Source organism: Dermacentor andersoni, chromosome 7 (assembly GCF_023375885.2).
Source record: "Dermacentor andersoni chromosome 7, qqDerAnde1_hic_scaffold, whole genome shotgun sequence".
NCBI lineage: Eukaryota > Metazoa > Arthropoda > Arachnida > Ixodida > Ixodidae > Dermacentor > Dermacentor andersoni.
In genome coordinates, this window is record NC_092820.1 from 27813965 (window position 1) to 27831857 (window position 17893).

General features: G+C 44.7%; 1 protein-coding gene across 2 annotated transcripts in view; it reads right to left on the reverse strand.

The window, feature by feature from the left end:
- LOC126535436 (phospholipase A1-like) overlaps window positions 1-17631 on the reverse strand; it is a 122475-nt gene extending 104844 nt beyond the window's left edge. For both annotated transcript variants that reach the window (XM_055073126.2, XM_055073125.2), the window contains exons 1-3: window positions 17444-17631; window positions 16453-16508; window positions 7921-7997 (exon numbers count right to left, since the gene is read on the reverse strand). In XM_055073126.2, the coding sequence (XP_054929101.1) occupies window positions 7921-7997; window positions 16453-16477 (102 nt within the window). In that variant the 5' untranslated portion in view covers window positions 16478-16508; window positions 17444-17631. The remainder of the gene's footprint in view (window positions 1-7920; window positions 7998-16452; window positions 16509-17443) is intronic.
- Between the last annotated feature and the right edge of the window lie 262 nt (window positions 17632-17893).

Consider the following 17893-nt stretch of genomic DNA (forward strand, 5'->3'; position numbering starts at 1 on the left):
GGACAGGAAAGGCAGGGAGGTCAACCAGACGAGCACCCGTGTTGCTACCCTACACTGGGAGCGGAGGAAAGGGGAATAGAAAGAAGAAAAAAGGAGGAGAGTTTGCACTGAGTGCGTGTGGGAGAGACACTATGCACAGGGGCACTATAAACAGTCTCTTCAGCTGGTGCACTTCATGTATTTTACCTGTGCACGAATCGCTTTTCGTGCCAGTGATGGGTGTGGCCACGGTCCGAGTATCGTTGACTCGCTGAACGGTCTTGAGTCCAGTCGGTGTAAAGTTGCCCGCAGAAAGAGGCGTTGTACATCGTGGTGAGGGCAGGTACACAATAGGTGCTCGATGGTTTCCTCGCACCCATAGGAGTCGCACACCAGGCTCTCGGCCATTCCCAAACAATAGGAGTAGGTGGTCGTCAACGCCACTCCCAGCCACAAGCGCCACAGCGAGGTTGTTTCGCCGCGGGAAAGGCTTGATGGCAGTTGTAGCCGTAGCTTGGGGTCCAGTTTATGTAACTCGCAATTGAGGGCATTTGAACTCCAGAGATCGTATGACTTTCTGCGTGCAAGTAGGCGAAGTTCCCTCGCAGCGTCCGACGTCGCCAAAGGTGTTGGACGCGTCTGGATATCTTCATGGGTAGACCGGGCAGCCTTGTCAGCCAAGGTGTTGCCGACGATGCCACAGCGAGCAGGAATCCACTAAAAGATAATGCTGTGCCCTATTTCCAGAGCATGATGGTGCACTTCGCTGATGTCAGATATCATCTGCTCGTAAGTTCTGTGATGTAACGCGGACTTGATACTGTGAACAGCTGTCTTAGAATCACTAAATACGACCCATCTCTCACTTGGCTCTTCGGTGACGTACGTAATAGTGGCATGGATATAGCTGCCAGTTCTGCAGATGTAGGTGTAGTCATGTTTGACAATTTGAATCTAACTGTAACCTGCTTAGCTGAAGCGACAAATGCGGAAGTTGAGCTAGTAGGCAAGGTCGAAACATCGGTATATATATGTACGCGGTCATGATATGTCTGGTGCAGTTACAGAAGCGTAAGTTGCTTCAGAGCCGGCGATGAATGATTGGCCTTCTTTGTAATTCCAGGGATAGGAAAATTCACTTGAGGCTATCGCAGGCACTACACAGGAGATGAAGGCTTCGCCGCCGATGTGAAATATGACGGCATGTACTGTTGTTGAGCGCTAATCACTCTTGAAAAGGTCGGTTGAGGTTTCTTGGCTGGTATGGAGGCTAAATGATGGTCGGGGATCCTTGATAGATAGGGAATGTGTGCTCTGAGAGAGTCGACAGCTACATGTTTCTGGATCATAAGGACTCCCGCGATGGCAGTTGTTGCTGCTGTTGATCTGCGCCGAGGTAGCCCTAAACACGTGCGTAGGGCCGAGGTTTTTTGTAAAGCAGTATTCACGTCGCGGTCACTAATATGTCTATAAAGCACGCAGTCGTCTGCAAACAAGCGTGTAGTAGATGCCAGGTTGTTAGTAATGTCCTTACTGCCGATGTGGAAGAGCGTCGGTCCAAGTACTGAACTTTGTGGTACCCCGGATTTAACTTGAATCAATAAAGAAGATCAACAATTCGCAGTAACGAATTCATAATGGTTATATGAAAAACTAGTTGTTTAGTTGGTGATCTTTCTGCTTGGGTTAAGGCAGTAAAGTTTTCTTATCAAACGACTGTAAGGGACCCTATGAAATGTTTAGCGAAATCAATAAATATGGTATCAATTTGTATGGAGGCATGACGTTGGAGGTCGTTAACTAATTCGAATGATTGTGCTTCACATGAACGACCGCGCTGGAAAACATGTTGGTTAGGAATAAAATAATTATTCTCGGGTAAATACTCCATCATTGTGGACGATATGATGGGTTTGTAAGGTATACTAGTAAGAGAAATCGCCCCGCAATTTAATGACACGGAGGAATCGCCTTATTTCGATATCGGAGAAACACGGGCAATTTTCAAGGCTTCGTGCATACATCCTTTGTGAATAGAATGTTGAAATATAGCTGCCAATATGAGTGGTATACCCGGCTTAGTAAGATTAAGTAATTTAGGGCATAAATCGTCTAGACCAGGTGTTGAGGTATTTTTGAGACGTTTAACAGCTAATTCGATTCATTCGTGAGTGATCACGATGTGACTCATAGTGGCGTTAATGGAGGTAAATGTTAGATCAGCAGAAATGGGCTCTTCTTCAGGGACAACGGAACCAAAGAATAAGTTGCACTGCTGCAGCCTAATGGAGGCAAAATCTCATCGTCCTAAGTTAAATGAATGGAATTGACAAGGAAATGAGTGGATCGACAACTTTCCAAAATATTTTTGTACTGTTTGTTAGCAAAGCATGTAAATCGTCATTAAAAATTTGTCCCTGGCTATTACTTGTAATAATACACAGTAAGGCTAGGATATGGTGTCCGCCATCTTCCTTATTCTCCACCCTCGTCCCTGCGTCCTCTTCGTTAAAAAACCGTGTAACTTCTTCACAAGGTCCACGTGCACTCCCTCTCTTTGAAGATTCATCCCTCCTGGAATGATGCATAAATACGTTCGCAGTGGTTGCAAACCCGAGCACGCCGTCATCGTTGACGTAACCGAGTCTCTTGAGAACACCTTCTTTCGCTTCAGTTTGCACCACGAAATACGGTCCCATGTACACCTGCTTCGTACCCGGAAGACCTTTTCTGACGAGTACTAAATCGTTCACCTGTATATGGGGTATCCGCGTGTTGTGGCGGCGGTCGAACTGCCTCTTCATATCTTCGCGGTATCGCTGGTAAGCTTCCGAAGTTTTCCGCTTCTCGCACAATTGCAGGCGGTCAGCAATACCAAGCTGTTGATCAGCAGGGAGCACCGTTGTCTTTCCAAATGCTGCGAAATAGGAACTACAGCCAATACTCGCAGTGTGCGACCGATTGTGATGAGCTACAGCAGCCTCCAAGCAGCACTTCCATCCGCCTTTGAAACTGGGATACATGCAAATAAAATGTTTCAAGTCTCGTGTGATTCTTTCAGCCATGACATTTCCTGCAGGATGGTAGGGCACGCAGCGTCGCAGAACAGCTCCTCGTTCCTTCGCCCATTCTTGCAGACGCTTGCTTACAAATGCTGGTCCATTGTCTGATAATACTACTTTGGTATTAAACATCGCTCGGCTCAAAAGGGCAATCACTCTATTTGCGTCTTCCCCACCCGGCCGTGCGGCCACTGTGCTAGTGAACTGGTCTGTTGCCACTAGGAAAGACTGTTTTTCTTATTCATATCGCCTTTTTCTTAAACTCAGCAGAATACACCTGGATGACTTCAAACGGTATGTCAGAATGTCGAGGTAGGACCATCTCATCTGTTCTCTGAAGGTACTTTATGCACTTGACATTGATGGCAAGACTGGACCTACCGCTGGACGTCTCCTTTCAAGTGTTTCCACCGAGAACGCTGAAGAATCTTGCGATAAGTTTGCCAGAACCCGTCCTGGCCGCCAGAGTCCGGGGAGTCATGATAAAGTTCGAAGATTCGAGGCACCATTGTTTCCTGGACTACGAACTTACCATCGTGGAACTCCAGTTCTTAAGTTCCCTCCCACAGCAGAGTTTCGCTGACAGTCTCCTGATCTGGGGTTACCGCAAGTCTGGAGAGTGCGTCTGCATCCTTCAGGCGCTCTCCAGATCTGTTATGGACCACGAACACAAACTGCTGGAGTTCACTCACTCACCGCGCAATTTTTCCTCTAGGCTCTGCGAGGTTAAGGATATACGTTAAGGCTTGGTGATGGGTAAAGATCGTGAAGCTCCTGCCATCCAGGTAAGGTCTAAAATAGCGTACGGCCATTAGGACTGCCAAAGCTTCTTTCTCCATAGTCGTGTAGTTCAGTTGCGCTTCCGAGAATGTATACGAATAATATCCCACGACCTTTTCTTGCCGGCTTCGTGGAGCTTCTGAATCTATCTGGTAAGCACTTCGCTTGTGCCGTAATGAGAAGCGTTGGTGTTCATCTCGAAGAGCACCTTGAAGTCGGGAAGCGTCAGAATTGGGTCAGACGAAATGCTCAAAAGGCTTTGATAAACGAAATCACACTCTGCTGTCCATCGAAATGGCACATTCTTTTTGGTCATTTTTGTGAGGCACTTTGTTTTCGTGGCATAATCTCGAATGAAAGCCCGAAAATGCCCTGCGAAGCCGAGAAACACCCGCAAGAGTGTAGGTCATACGGTTTCTGCATTTTTGAGATTAGATTGATTCGTACTTTGCTTGGTTTGGCCATCAAATAGTCTACCTAGAAACACAACTTTTCTTTGGAAAAACTCACTTTTCTTGTCATTATTCTTGAGCTCAGCATCACTCAGTGCTTGAAGTACACTAGCAAAATGATCTGAGTGCTCCTCCTTAATGCGAGAGTAAATTATTATATCGTCGATGTACATGTTACAAAATTTCCCAAGAAACTGTCGCAAGACGTCATTCATCCTCTTCTGAAACCAAGCGGGTGAGTTCTTCCATCCAAACGGGAGTCGATTATACTTATATATGTCAAAAGGCGCTATGAAGGCAGAGTATTTCTTGTATTCTTCAGAAAGTGGAACTTGCCAAAATCCTTTACATAAATCAATACGCGAAAACACTCTGCAGCCACCCGTCTCGTCTGTGATAGAGTCTATTCGTGGAATAGGAAAAGGAAAAAGCTCCGTCTGCTTATTAATTTGCCTGTAATTCGTGCAGAGTCGGAGGCTTCCATCTTCCTTAGGTGCAATAGTGATGGGCGACGCGTACGTAGACGTGGATAGACGAATTATCTTTGCATCCAACATCTTTTGATGCTCGTTCTCCAGCCACATTCTCTTCTCCTGTGACATATTATATGGCTTTTTTCTCACGGCCGCAGTATCGCCTAACTTAAATGGTACCTCAAACTTTGTAGTTGCCTTGGGATATCCCTTCAAGCATAGCAATTCCGGGTAAAGCCTCTAAAATCTTCACATGACGATGGCTGCGCAGGCTCCTCGAAGAAGTTGAAGAAATGCTGAGGTTCTGCCATCCGTAGTTACTTCTCCAGTCCAGTTGATGTTAACGCGAAGTGCATTGATGGCTGGACGTGATAGGAGTAATTCATAGGGTACTCCGTCGAGTACTAGCGCCTGCGTAGCGACACTGTTGCCGAGACAGGATATGGGTAAACATGTCCATTCATCATGAATATCTCGCCTTCCATCGTATCCATGTACTTCCACAGCCCTTCCCTGTTGTACTTTCTCAGTTTCAACAGTACGGGTATTTATAATTGTGATGCTTGCTTCACTGTCAACTAACGCGCTCCTTTCCTTTCCAATAACAAAAACAGATACATACAAAAGGTTTGCATGCGACAAATAAACTGCTTCTCTTGGTGCCTTCAGGCGTAAGCCGAAGCCCTCTTCATTTATTGTTTTATCCCAGCATCTGACTCTTCGTGTTGGCTTGAGCCTCCTTGGTCAGTCAAAAAGGACACAGGTGAAGCGGTAGACTTCCAGCTTGCAAGCGGGCGTGTTTCATCAGCTCGTGTGGCACTTGGGCACCTAGCACCAGGCATCATGGGCTGCCCACGGGGTCCCGAGTCTTGTAGGTAGAGGTTTCGCATTCCCTGCAGAAGTTCTTCAATCGTTTTTGGTCCTCTCACTTCTATTTGCTTCTGAAGGTCCGGACTGAAACCATGAATGATAAGCGGAACCACAGACGTCTCGGGCAAGGCTGAGTCAGCGAGCTGAAGTAGCCTTTTGTTATAAAAATAGCTGAGTGCAGACTCAGACCTGTACTTGAATGCGATAGCTTTATCCCATAATAATACCTTGTTCTCTCCAAAAGAGCCGAGAAAATTCCGCTTCCACCCCGTCCATGGCGTGTTGCTGTGAGCGTTGACACGCAATTCGTACCAACTCTTGGGAGTTCCTGACAGGAACAGTCGCATGTTTTCCACTTCATCTTCATCACTGTGCCAGTAGCTTGCATTGCATGCATATTCATAAAATGTTAGCCAGGACTCGGGACTACTGGAATCTCCATCAAACGTGTCTGGCTTCACGTATTCGAGACTCGACTTATTTATTCCTCTTTCAGTCACGTTTACAAGCAAACGCCTTAATTCATTTTGGTGTCTGTTCTGTTCCTGTTGCAATTCAAGTAACTTAGTGAGTGGGTTGACGCCACTGTCAGACGAAGCAACGGTAGCAGGCTTCGTGCAGTTTCGAATTGGAGTCAGCACAAACTTCTCATGATCTTGAAGTTTCATACTCAGCTTCACTTTTTCTTTCTCAATTAAACCATCGTAACTGAGCTTCGTTCTAGCGCTTATATAGGCGATAAATGCGTCAGTGCTCATTGCTTCCGGAAGAGCTTGTTCCTCTCAATCTTGAGGCGCCAAAGTGAAGATTCGGATACCACCGCATTGATTTGCTCCAATGATGAAGCCCACCCACATCGCGACTTGAATGTCCACACAGAAAAAATGCGGCTGCGCCAATTTGTAATAATACACAGTAGGGCTAGGCTATGGTGTCAGCCATCTTCTTTATTCTCCACCCTCGTCCCTTCGTCGTCTTCGTTATGAAACCCTGTAACTTCTTCACAACGTCCACGCACGTTACTATTTCTACGTTGCATAAACCTGCTTGCTTTCTACAATTTTTCCAATCGCCATCAGAATCTGAGAATCTTGGTTTTTAATACAAGCGATTTTTTATGTTCGTGCATGGTTTCGCAGGCGAGGTCAACCATGGGCTGTGACTGGAAGATGTGATTGTGACTTTAAGAATGTAGTGGCGTTTATGTTGTGAGAGTTTCTCGTGAACTATTCGCCAGTTAGCCATGCTGGATAGCTCACGAGATGTTATCTATAGCGATTCAAGGTCTGCAGTTAGAGCATTTGAAGAACGCACCGTTTCTAAACAGGCCCTCAGATTTCATGGGGCAAGGAAATCGCGCAGTACATAATTTATTTGGTTCCCGCACATCAGGGTCAGATAGAGGGTGCTCCTCCGTACTTCAACGAGTCGGCTCGCGGGGGCTGCGCGCGAACTCGCCCTTCGCGGTACCCCCGATGAATCGGAAGGCGGCTCCCCAGAGAATAGGGACACGCCCTCCACCTAGAAGGAGATTACTAAACACTGCTATCTCAGCTATAGAACCTACTTTGTGCCTCATCAAAAGACTAGTATCATACTTGTGCAGTGCTCTTACCACCATGCTCAATGACGTTGGAGACGTTGCGTTCTTTTTTTTACGCAAAGGCATTTCTGCGTGTGACCTTGACTGTGACTGGAACGGGGCTCCCCCGAGAGGAACGGCGCACTAGCTTGCGTTTGAAATTTCAGCTGAATTCGCGGCCCTGTTTTGCTTTCATACTTTGCAGGCGGAATTCTGAGCGGGTGATCCACGCACCCTGCTTGTCTTTAAGCATGTTGGAAAAATTTGCGAATTGAACTGTTTCCCTGACGACTTTAAAATTGATCGTTTCGTTCATGCAATGTTAATGTGAAACAAACTGCTCCAATGAGTTGTTTCTTGCATGACTTGCAAGAAATTTCATATTTACTTGCTGGATCCATGACATCTAAAATTCTAACTTGTCGCAAATGCATGTAATTCTTTTCTTTTTCTTGTTATTTCTGTTCTTATTCCTTAAGTGTTGTTTTGTCTATTTTTCTATTGCTCCCGCTGTTCTAATGCCATAATGTCACGGCAGATATCGTAAATAAAGAGAAATAAATAAATATAATTTGTTATCTTTAGTTGTTTAGATTATGCTATGCGATACAGTGACGCCTAATCACTGAACGTTGCCTATATTGCCACTTTGTATGGCGGGTGGTCCGTCTGCCTGGAAGCGTTACTTATATCATGATGCATAAAGCCTGCGATCCACTTACCTTGTCATTGAGGTAAGGAGGGGCAGCATTCGCCGGAATGGTACAAATATACCACGCAGCCGCCAGCATCAATTGTACTGCGCAGAAGAGAAAGGATTATAGTTTTATTCGGTTTAAATTACTAACTCTTCCTAGCCGCGCCTTCTCTTCATTGATCGCTATCAGTCTGTGGAAGAAGCATGCATAGAGCGCACTTTACGAGAAGTTTCCCGAGTCTCGGATGATTTGGCCCATCGAATACAAAAGTTGTCGCAAGGTTTACGTAAAGTATGAAAAGTTGGCTCAAGCGATCTCATGTCGTTCCGTACCCAGTGACATGCAGCTAGTGGTTTCATAACCTAAGGTTCCTAAGTCAACTGAGTTAAAAGGCGTCCAGGGCTCCACCCAAGTGTAAATCGATGCGACTGCGTCCTATTGAAAAGGAAGCACAAAAAATCAGAGCAGGTAATGTGTGACCCTGTAGAATGAACACCCAATTTCAAGCAAACTTGTTTTGCCCGAGCAATTGCACAAAAAGGTGCAATAGCTTTTGATTAAGCCACACAGTCTGAGGCGTTGGCCGCGTATTACTGATGACATGAATTCCATTTGGTGAAAGTTCAAACTAGGTGTCGCGGTTCGTTCTCTCAGAATGGCGTCCAAGCATTCCTATAATGCTCGTACAACGCAATATTAAACACACAGATGAACTATCGTAAAAACATAATATATAATCTATCCCATATATATATATATATGAAGTCCGTGCCACTCTGAGCTTTATGCAAACAGTGGCCGATCACTACGTGCTTCGCAAAATGCCTCAACATACGGAGAAAATGGGTTTCCAGTAATTGCACGCAAATCACTTATTTAGCCCGCAATTTATTCATCGCGCATTACACTTCACACGCACCTTATTCTCGCGAACTTGGTGTAACGTACAGTTCTCCAAAAACAATAGGAATCTTCGCGCATAACGGAAGTCTAACGCTTTCTACCACACCAGTAATTTATTGCTGGCTGGGATTCACCCACATACTGAAAAATTTGCAAACGCACCAGCCATCGCATTGTATTGATATAGCATATCGTAAGCACAGGGAACAAATCTAAAGTACTTCGTTGAGAATCATTTCTTCTTTGTGTTCCCCGAAACCATCGCTTTTCTTTTCAATCTTCAGATCACTTGACTCCGTCAACGTTGCTTTGGTCCCTGCTGCTAGGATACTTGGGATGAAAATATTGATACTCCTCGGATGGAGACGTTGGCTATTCAGGCTGACTCCACAGTGTCATTCAAGCCAATGTACTAAGCAGTTTCTAACTGTCCCTGTTGGGTAGCGGCTTTCACAGCCCGATGTGGTCCCTTATGTGTCGAGTTTGGCCTTAGGAGTTCAGGTAACACGAGAGATGCAGGTTCATCACGAGCTGAGGTAACACAGCGTTTTGCCTTTCGTCCAATTTGCTCTTCATTCTTGCGCAGTGCTTCATTGGGCTTTCGTCATTTCTCTTGATTTCCGTTAGCGATACAGTCTTGTCAACTCCCAATGCCGTGACAGCTGGAAGATACGTTGGCTTCGCAGAAGCGACGAACATATTCGTATGTTCTGGGCCAGTTATTGAGTATCCGTTATAATGGGATGCCACAGGGAATCTCCGCACAGTTACTCGCAGTACTGCCCACTCCTGCAGTCGACAACTCCTGTATGCTGGTCCATCGTCGCATACTAATCTGTAATATTCTGAAACAGTTTTCGGCTCACGAATGCAATAACACTGTTAGCGTCCTATCTTCCCGGTTTTGCAACCACCATCCTGGTGCACTCGCCGATACATACCAAGGATGATTGTGTTTTCTTGACACCTTCAGACTTTTTTCTGACCTCAGCGAAGTGCGCAGAACTTCAAATGATGTTTTCGAGTGGTTGTACAAGAATATCTGCTGAGTAGCTTCCTTAAATCTCGTATCATTTATTTGAAATTTATGACATGATTCCACATATCTTTTATTGTCTTTTGAATACGATTAGCATTCCTTGCCTACTGCAGGCGTTTTTAGTCTATCTGTCTATATAGTGCCTTACGCCGACCCAGTGTCCCTAGTTGATGGTGTGCGGTGTTATATGGTGCAAGGCCCAGGTATGGTAGAAGAGCGCCACGACTAATTGTAATGTTATCGATGAATTGTGGATCGCGTGGACAATTAATTGCTCACGATAGGTGTGACATTGCTGTAAAAAGGCTTAAAAAGTGCCGCTGTAAATAGCGTAAAACATAGACTAATAATGTAATTACATTTTCTAGATAGTGATGTGGGCTGTATCAGTTGCGTTTCGTTAAACACATATGACACAAGAAAACATAACAGTGACATTAGAGGTTGAAGAGAGCGCTTGAATACAAGGGCTGTAATCACGTGCTAAAAATTACCTGGCAAAATGACTTTCAGTGTGTCTTTCACCTAAAAACTATAGGACTATTTTAGATTAAAAAACGGTTCTTTGTTAAGAAAGAATGCCGGGTCAGGAGCTGGCTGTCTATTGCACGGTATTCAATAAGAGCATGTGGCACGGTTAGGTTATTGCCGCACTTACTAGAAGTTGAAGGATCCCTCCCAGTCAAGAGGTAAGAATGAGTACAGTGTGTGTGTCCTATTATTATTGACAAACATGTATTCCCTTATATGTGTCGTTCTCGGAGTTATCCAGTTCCCAAGCTTGGATTTATCATGTGTGCAAGCACTCGAAGTCTGCTGGGTAACCCGTATACATTTTACAAAGGCTATGCATCTGCAGTCAAAATAAACCCCCTGCCGTAACAACCTACGCAAAGCCATCATCACTTCACTACTTTAGCATAATATTGGTCTGGAGTTGGCGTTATTAAAGAGTCATTCGTTATACCGTGTGTCCTAGTTAACTTGGGCCAAGATCTTTTAAAAACCCAAGAGCTCTAAAGAAATCGTACCGACGGCATAGTAGCCGTAGTCTTGTGCATTTAAAGCCAGTATTTTTTTATCACGAAGTATTATTTCATTTCTCTTAATTAGTGAACGATTTAAGTATTGCTTGAATCGCAAGCATGTCAATTACAATGTTGTAGGGCACCTTAAATGAAATCAAATCTTTATTTTCCATCAGGTGCTACAGATGGAGGGGCTACGGAAAAAAAGCTGCCACTTGGTGGCTTGACAAGTTCGCAGACCCATATGTAAGGCAGCATCTAGACAGCACCAGAGCATAAACAAGCGATGAACAAATCAAGACGCTTGATCAAAGCAAAATAAAAGAAAAAGTCCTGAGCCAGATCAATCAAACACAGCCAACACAAAAGAATGAACAAGCGATAAGCATATCAAGACACTTGATAAATGCAGAAGAAAAGAAAAAGTCTTGAGCTAGAAAAACAAACACCGGAATAGATGAAATCACGTTAGTCAATGAGCAAACAGGTCTGACAGTGTGACAGTGGAACAGTGGAACAAGTGAGACAGTGGAACAACTAAATAAATCAAAATTCAGTGACTGATAATAGTTTAAAAGAGATGGCAAAGAAAAACACAAACGCTCCATACCAGAATTCAAGCGTGGTACAGTAACCTTCCAGTTTTCTCCACGTCTAGTATAACATTTCTCATTTCTTTCTAAATGTGCCAAGGCATCGAGGCTATGATTATCTTTTTTTCACTCCATATTTAAACCGAGCATTCAAACGGTAGCAGTATAGCTTGTGAGCTGTAATAACATGTGCCCTGTGAAAGAATTCTGCAGTGGTTGTATTATAACGAGCATTGTACACGTGGCGTAGATACCGTTTTGGCATATGGAATATTTTTTGTGTGTTAGAGAAAGTAGTTGTGCCCCAGGCAAGTTGGAAATAGTTGACGTGTGAATAGAAAAGAGAATTATAGACTAATATTTTTGTTTTGGTAGAAAGCATGTACCGGAGACGACCGACTACACCGGTTATTCGAGCAAGTCTGGCTAATACAAAATTCACATGCGATTCACAGGACAGATTGGCTGTGAATATAACACCTAGACATTTAATCTGGTCAACAATCTCAACAGGATGAGCGTTTAAAACAATATCAGCATGAGGAGGAACAGGTTTATTTTTCGGCCGGGAGACAACTGGTTTTGTTTTGTTTTCATTAATCTTCATGTAATTGGATAAGGACCATTGCTGCAGTTTGACTATGGTATCATTGCAATCAGTGATAAGTTTATCGATGTTATTACCAGAAAAAATATGCTGGTATCATCTGCATATATAATAATTTTGGCGTTCTGATTACGGTTAACAATGTCATTTATATACAGGTTAAATAGCAAGGGGCCCAATATGCTGCCTTGTGGAACACCATAAGGCAGTGGCAGCACTAGTGATCGCGTGTTGTTTATTTGGACTACTTGACATCTATGAGATAAATATGATTGCAATAACTGTAATCCACATCCTCGTATACCGTAAAAGTCCAGCTTCTGCAGCAGAACATCATGATTCACCACGTCGAATGCCTTGGAAAAATCGACAAATAGGCTGAGTACTATTGCCTTGTGTTCAAAATGAGTTACAACATACTCTTTCTGGTGAAGCAGAGCTAATTCTGTAGACATATTCTTCCTAAACCCAAACTGGTGTTTCGTTATTATTTCGCAGTGATGAAGAAAATTTACAAGCCTAGAGTGTATTATTTTTTCAGGGGGCTTAGAAAATATAGGTAAGATGGACAGCGGACGGTAGTTGCGCAATTCATTTCGGCTTCCCTTTTTAAAAAGCACTACTACTTTTGCGGTTTGCATTTGCACTGGAAATGTCGATGTCGTCAAACATTTATTAAAAATATGCGTTAAAACTGGTGCAATAATATCTGCGACATACTGTACGGGTTTTGCTTGAATTTCGTCCATATCTCTACTACTGCTGTTCTTTAAGTTTTTTATTGTTGAAATTACTTCCTGTACATTCACTGGCTGTAGAAATATTGATTTTCATTCCGCGTGCTGATATATTGACGTGCATTTGAGGAGCTTCGTGGCGTACTAATATTTGCAAAAAAAAAACATTGAAAGCATCAGCCAGTTCCACCTCGTGCAAAACTTTGCCATCAATCGTTAGTTTAGAAATGCAGGTACGTTGGTTATCGCGACGCAATAGCGTGTTTAATTTGTCCCAGAGCAGCTCACTCGGCACATTTTTGTCCTCCAAAAAACGTGAGAAGTAGTCTTTACGTGCAGTACGCAGTTGTTTCGTTAGTTGGTTCCGATACCGTTTAAAGACGGCCAAATCATCAGGATTGCGGGTGTTTAAGAAGTGTCTGTAGAGCTTATCTTTTGCTCTCATTTGTTGGTACAGTTCATGTGTGACCCATGGCTTTCGAATTTTTCTACTCTTTTTACGTCTTTTAATAGGAAAATGCGCATTGTACAATCTTTTGAAGGCATCTAAAAAAACATTGTAGGCATTGTAAGCACCTCCTAATCAAGAATTTATTTGGTGCTGAAGTGTGGCTGGTTGTTTTTTCCAAGAAAACACAAAAGCCCACAAAATAGGCAAATTTTTTAATAGATGCGTGCTCACGCGCCGCTTCTCAAGCGCTCCCAAGCGAATAGCCACGGATGCACGGCTGTATGAGCGGCGGCAGCTCGATACAGAGCTTCACGCCATGTGATGGTCGCGGCATCATGAGAGCACGCCGCTGACACACTGATGAGCGTAGCGGAGCGTAGAAGGGGATAGGCGTGCAGATAGGCGTGTAGATAGGCGTGCCAGGAACGTATATTCTATTTGTTCCCTTAGGAATAGCAACAAACCTTGCGCAGGCTATGCCCATCCAATGCGTTTTTGCGGATCTATAGGGCCAGCATATTCTGTTGTCGATTACGTAAATCATTTTTGCTTCACGTGTCAGTGCGTAGATAACAACGGAAGATCTCAACGGCACCACGCCAGTGACCTGCTCTTCAAAAAGTCATGCCCTTCACGAATGATTAGAAGACTAAAAGGATCCTGGCTGTGGGGCCGGCGCACGGCGGCAAGAGGAAGGCAGCCGTGCTTTCCGGATGTCGCATTGTGGAGGACGCCCTAGTTTGTCAACAATACTTAGAACGGACGAAGTCCTTTGCGACAAGGGTAGCTTCGCAAGAAAATGACACAGAACTGCGACGGTAGTCCAAGAGGCGGAAACGGGTGTTTTGGCATTCTTTGCGGCTAACCCTCACGGTAGTGTACGCGACGACAGTGCGGATGCCGGAACCTCAAGGTCACCAGTGTGGAGGATGTTAAAAAATGTCACGTTCACCCGCACCATGTACATCTTTATCAAAAACCTGAAGACCGAGATTTTGAAAATAGACTTGCCGTTACCAATTGGATTTTCACAAAAGGTGAAGAACTGAAATTTCTCACTCACGTGCTTTCGATGGATGAGGCCAAGTTCTCCAGAAACGCACAAGTTAATCTTCACAACGTGCACTTCTGGAGTGATAGGAATCCCCCCTGGATGGCACCAACACGACACCAATTCGTGTGCTGTGCGGTATTCTTGATGGCAGCATCATCGAACCCATCTTTTTTGACAACACACCAACGACGCAACGTTACGTCTACGACATCCTCGAGGGCATCGCGAACGACGTCTGTTGCAACATTGCACTTGCGCACCTTCGGAACATCTGGTTTCAATACGATGGTGCTGCTGCGCGTAGTAGTAGTCAGTCTCGTGCGTGGCTCGACAAGCTTTTCCCTGAACAGTGGATTTGCGAGCACGTACCTGTATCCCGGCCTGTAATGTCGCCGGACATGACACCGCTGTACTTCTTCTTGTGGGGCTACGTGAAAGGTCACGTGTGTAGCAGTAAAATTAACATACCGGACGCTCTAAACGCTAAAATAAGCAGAGCCTGCCGCGAGATCCCAATGTGGTCAAAGCTGCAACAGCACAAGTTGTTGGAAAGAAGCAAGTACTGCATTGCTTCAGACGGCGACTTGTTTCAACCCGTGCTATAAGTGGCAGTGGAAAATAGCCGCTCAAAACTGGTTTAAAACGTGGCTGTTTACGCGTCTTCACGATGTCACCCTATCCTTACATAAAGAAAGCTTGCGACAAAGAAAGAAATAAGTAAAAAGCTGCTTTGTTATGCCTCTTTTCCGGATTTGAAGAGACAGAAAGGGTGAATAGCTAAACCAGTTGGACCTTTGGATGGTTCTTTGTGGGCGGCTTAGACGCCTTACGTACTTTTGGTTTCTAGTTTATTGAAATGAACTGAGCAGTTCTTTTGGCTTCTTCCGAGAGCTGCCGTTTTCATTTTTTCGTGCTCTTTTGCGCTCTGTTTTTTTAAACATTGGTTCAACTTCTTTTGTAGCTCTGTTTTATGGTACGCGAAGGTTAAAGCTAACCCGAGTGCCTCAGGATCGAGCTCAACGTTCTTCAGTCCGCAGATACACTCTAAAACAAAACTACACCAGTTGGGTTGTATCTTGCCACACAACGATCAACGTCATCTGTTTTGTCCGCATTTCCTTTCTTTAACGCTGCGAGCCCGCTACTTCCCAGTGACGAACGGCACGCGCGTTATCAGCATGGCATAGCATTCTCGACAGGAAAGTAGCGGGTGCGGCGTTTTCAAGAATGTAAACACAAGCAAGGCAGATGACGATTATCGCTCTGTGGCATACACCCCAAAGGGTATACCTTTGTCAACACTCTTAAGCAATATTACACCCTTTTGCCACAACAATAAACGTCATCTTTGTCCGCATTTCCTTTCTTTAACGCTGCGAGCCCGCTACTTCCCAGTGACGAACAGCACGCGCGTTATCAGCCTGACATAGCATTCGCGACAGGAAAGTAGCGGGCGCGGCGTTTTCAGGAATGGAAACGCAAGCAAGGCAGATGATTGTTGTTGTGTGGCAGATATACACCCCAGACGGTGTACCTTTGTCTAAAGGTGTACGCTTATCGCACCACGCGAGTTAGGTGGCGCAACCTCTCGAGCCATCCTACACGACAAAGCCTTGTACGATGCGGCGATAAACGAGTGCAGCCGTATATCATTGAAAGGTTGCTTGGAGGCACTTGAGTAGCGGAGCGCGAGCGCACATCTATTGCATATTTCGCGTATTTCGCGGGCTTGTGTTGTTTCTTTGAAAAAACAACCACGCACATTGCAGCACGAAATAAATGCTTGATTTATAGGTTATTTTAGGTGCCCTACAACTTTGGATTTCACATGTTTGCGATTCAAGCACTAATATAAAAGTTCTCTAATTAAAAGCAATTAAAAAAACTTAATGATGAAACACAAGACTACGGCTACTATGCAGTCCGTACGATTTCTCTAGAGATCTTGGTTTTTTTTTTCTAATCTCGGTCTAAGTTAACTGGGACACCCGGTATATGCAAGGCCTCAACACAAATACTCGCACTTCGAAAGTTACAAACTGGGACGGTACCGCATAGCTGCACGCAGCAGGAAGCCTTACAGAACTTAAAATCAGAGAGTATAATTTTGACGTCGACAGGCCGAGCAAGAAAGCTTCACTTACCACACGTGCAGAGTCGCTGTGCCATGGCGATATTTGTCTGTAAGGGCTAGCCTCGCCTGCAAAAATAGAACAAAAAACGCCAACAGGTCACACATATTGGCGTGTTAGTGACAATAGTGCGCAAAAAGCAACCAGCAAGTCATCCAAAACCGACTAATGACCAGTAAATCATATAGCCGGCATGACCTAATCAGATTTTATAATAGCTATCGCAGTGAAGTATTTTGTCAATCCCTAGTGCTGCAGTGCCGTCTGCATTGATCGCCAATCAAAAGCTTGAACTTCGGAGCCGCCAACGACTCCCTTGCAAGCCGCATAATTTATGGCCAGCGTATTCAGAAGAAATCAGTGCTACGCCGCACCCACAACAATCCCAGTTACGTGCCCCATAATCAAATTTTGGTTTTGGGACGTAAAGCCTCAGAATTTAATGTAATACTCACAGGTTTCCTACAACTTAGTAATTTTGGCGTTGCTCTCGTGACTACAATGTCACGTGTTTGCTTCATAGCTTCAGTGGCCGAATTACAGTGGCAGGGCATGCGTAGCCGTCCGTACACAGATAACTGAGGGAAGACTGAGAAAACGCGAGGCAGCTTAACATTCGTCCGCAATATTCTACTAGGGTGTCCCTAGTGACCCAACATAGGTGTAAAACAACGTTACTTCAACATTTGCGCGTGTTGGACGGTTCTGAAGGAGTAAATTACCGATGATGGGAGGGAGTACTTGGGAGGGGGAATTACCGATGGCTTCTTGTATCGGTAGCCTTTGCTGGCAGATGGCAGCAGAGGTCGGCAGTTGTTGCAGTCAAGATAAGCAAGATACGTTTAGAGTGTTGGTGGAAAAAAAGCAGGGATGAGATTGATACGACCGTATCCGTTACAAGCGTCGATAGCGGTGCAAGGTAGATAGGGAAATTCTGAGGAAGTGAAAGAACGTCAAAGAGAAGTTTACAATAATGCTCGAATGCAAACCATGCACAGCATACCCGAGGAACTCAAACAGGCTAGTTTACTGTCACCGCCCTGTTTCAATGTGGACACCATTAAATCATCGTCATCACACCTAATCACTGGTATAGCGTGTACACCGTACTGCTGCACAGTAATGTTCCCGTCCTACTTTTAGAGATCAGAGTAAAATATATAATGAGAAGACAATGCCGGCTTCTGAGGACCTTGCGCCACACCGTAGCATTGCAGGCGAAGACCCAGCAGCTGTGCTTCCGAGCACGCTGCTCAATTGTGTTCTCTCGAGCGCCGGTCTTTTTGGTCATATCGTTTTCGACAAGAAAGCTGTACGCAGCTGGCTTCATATATGCAGCTTCGCTATGCACGTTTGCTAGCGCGATTTGCAATCGTACGTTCTCTAGAAGACCACCATGAGTAGAGCAATAAGAATAGGCATTGTTTCTGCTTGACGTGTGCAAAGCACGCGT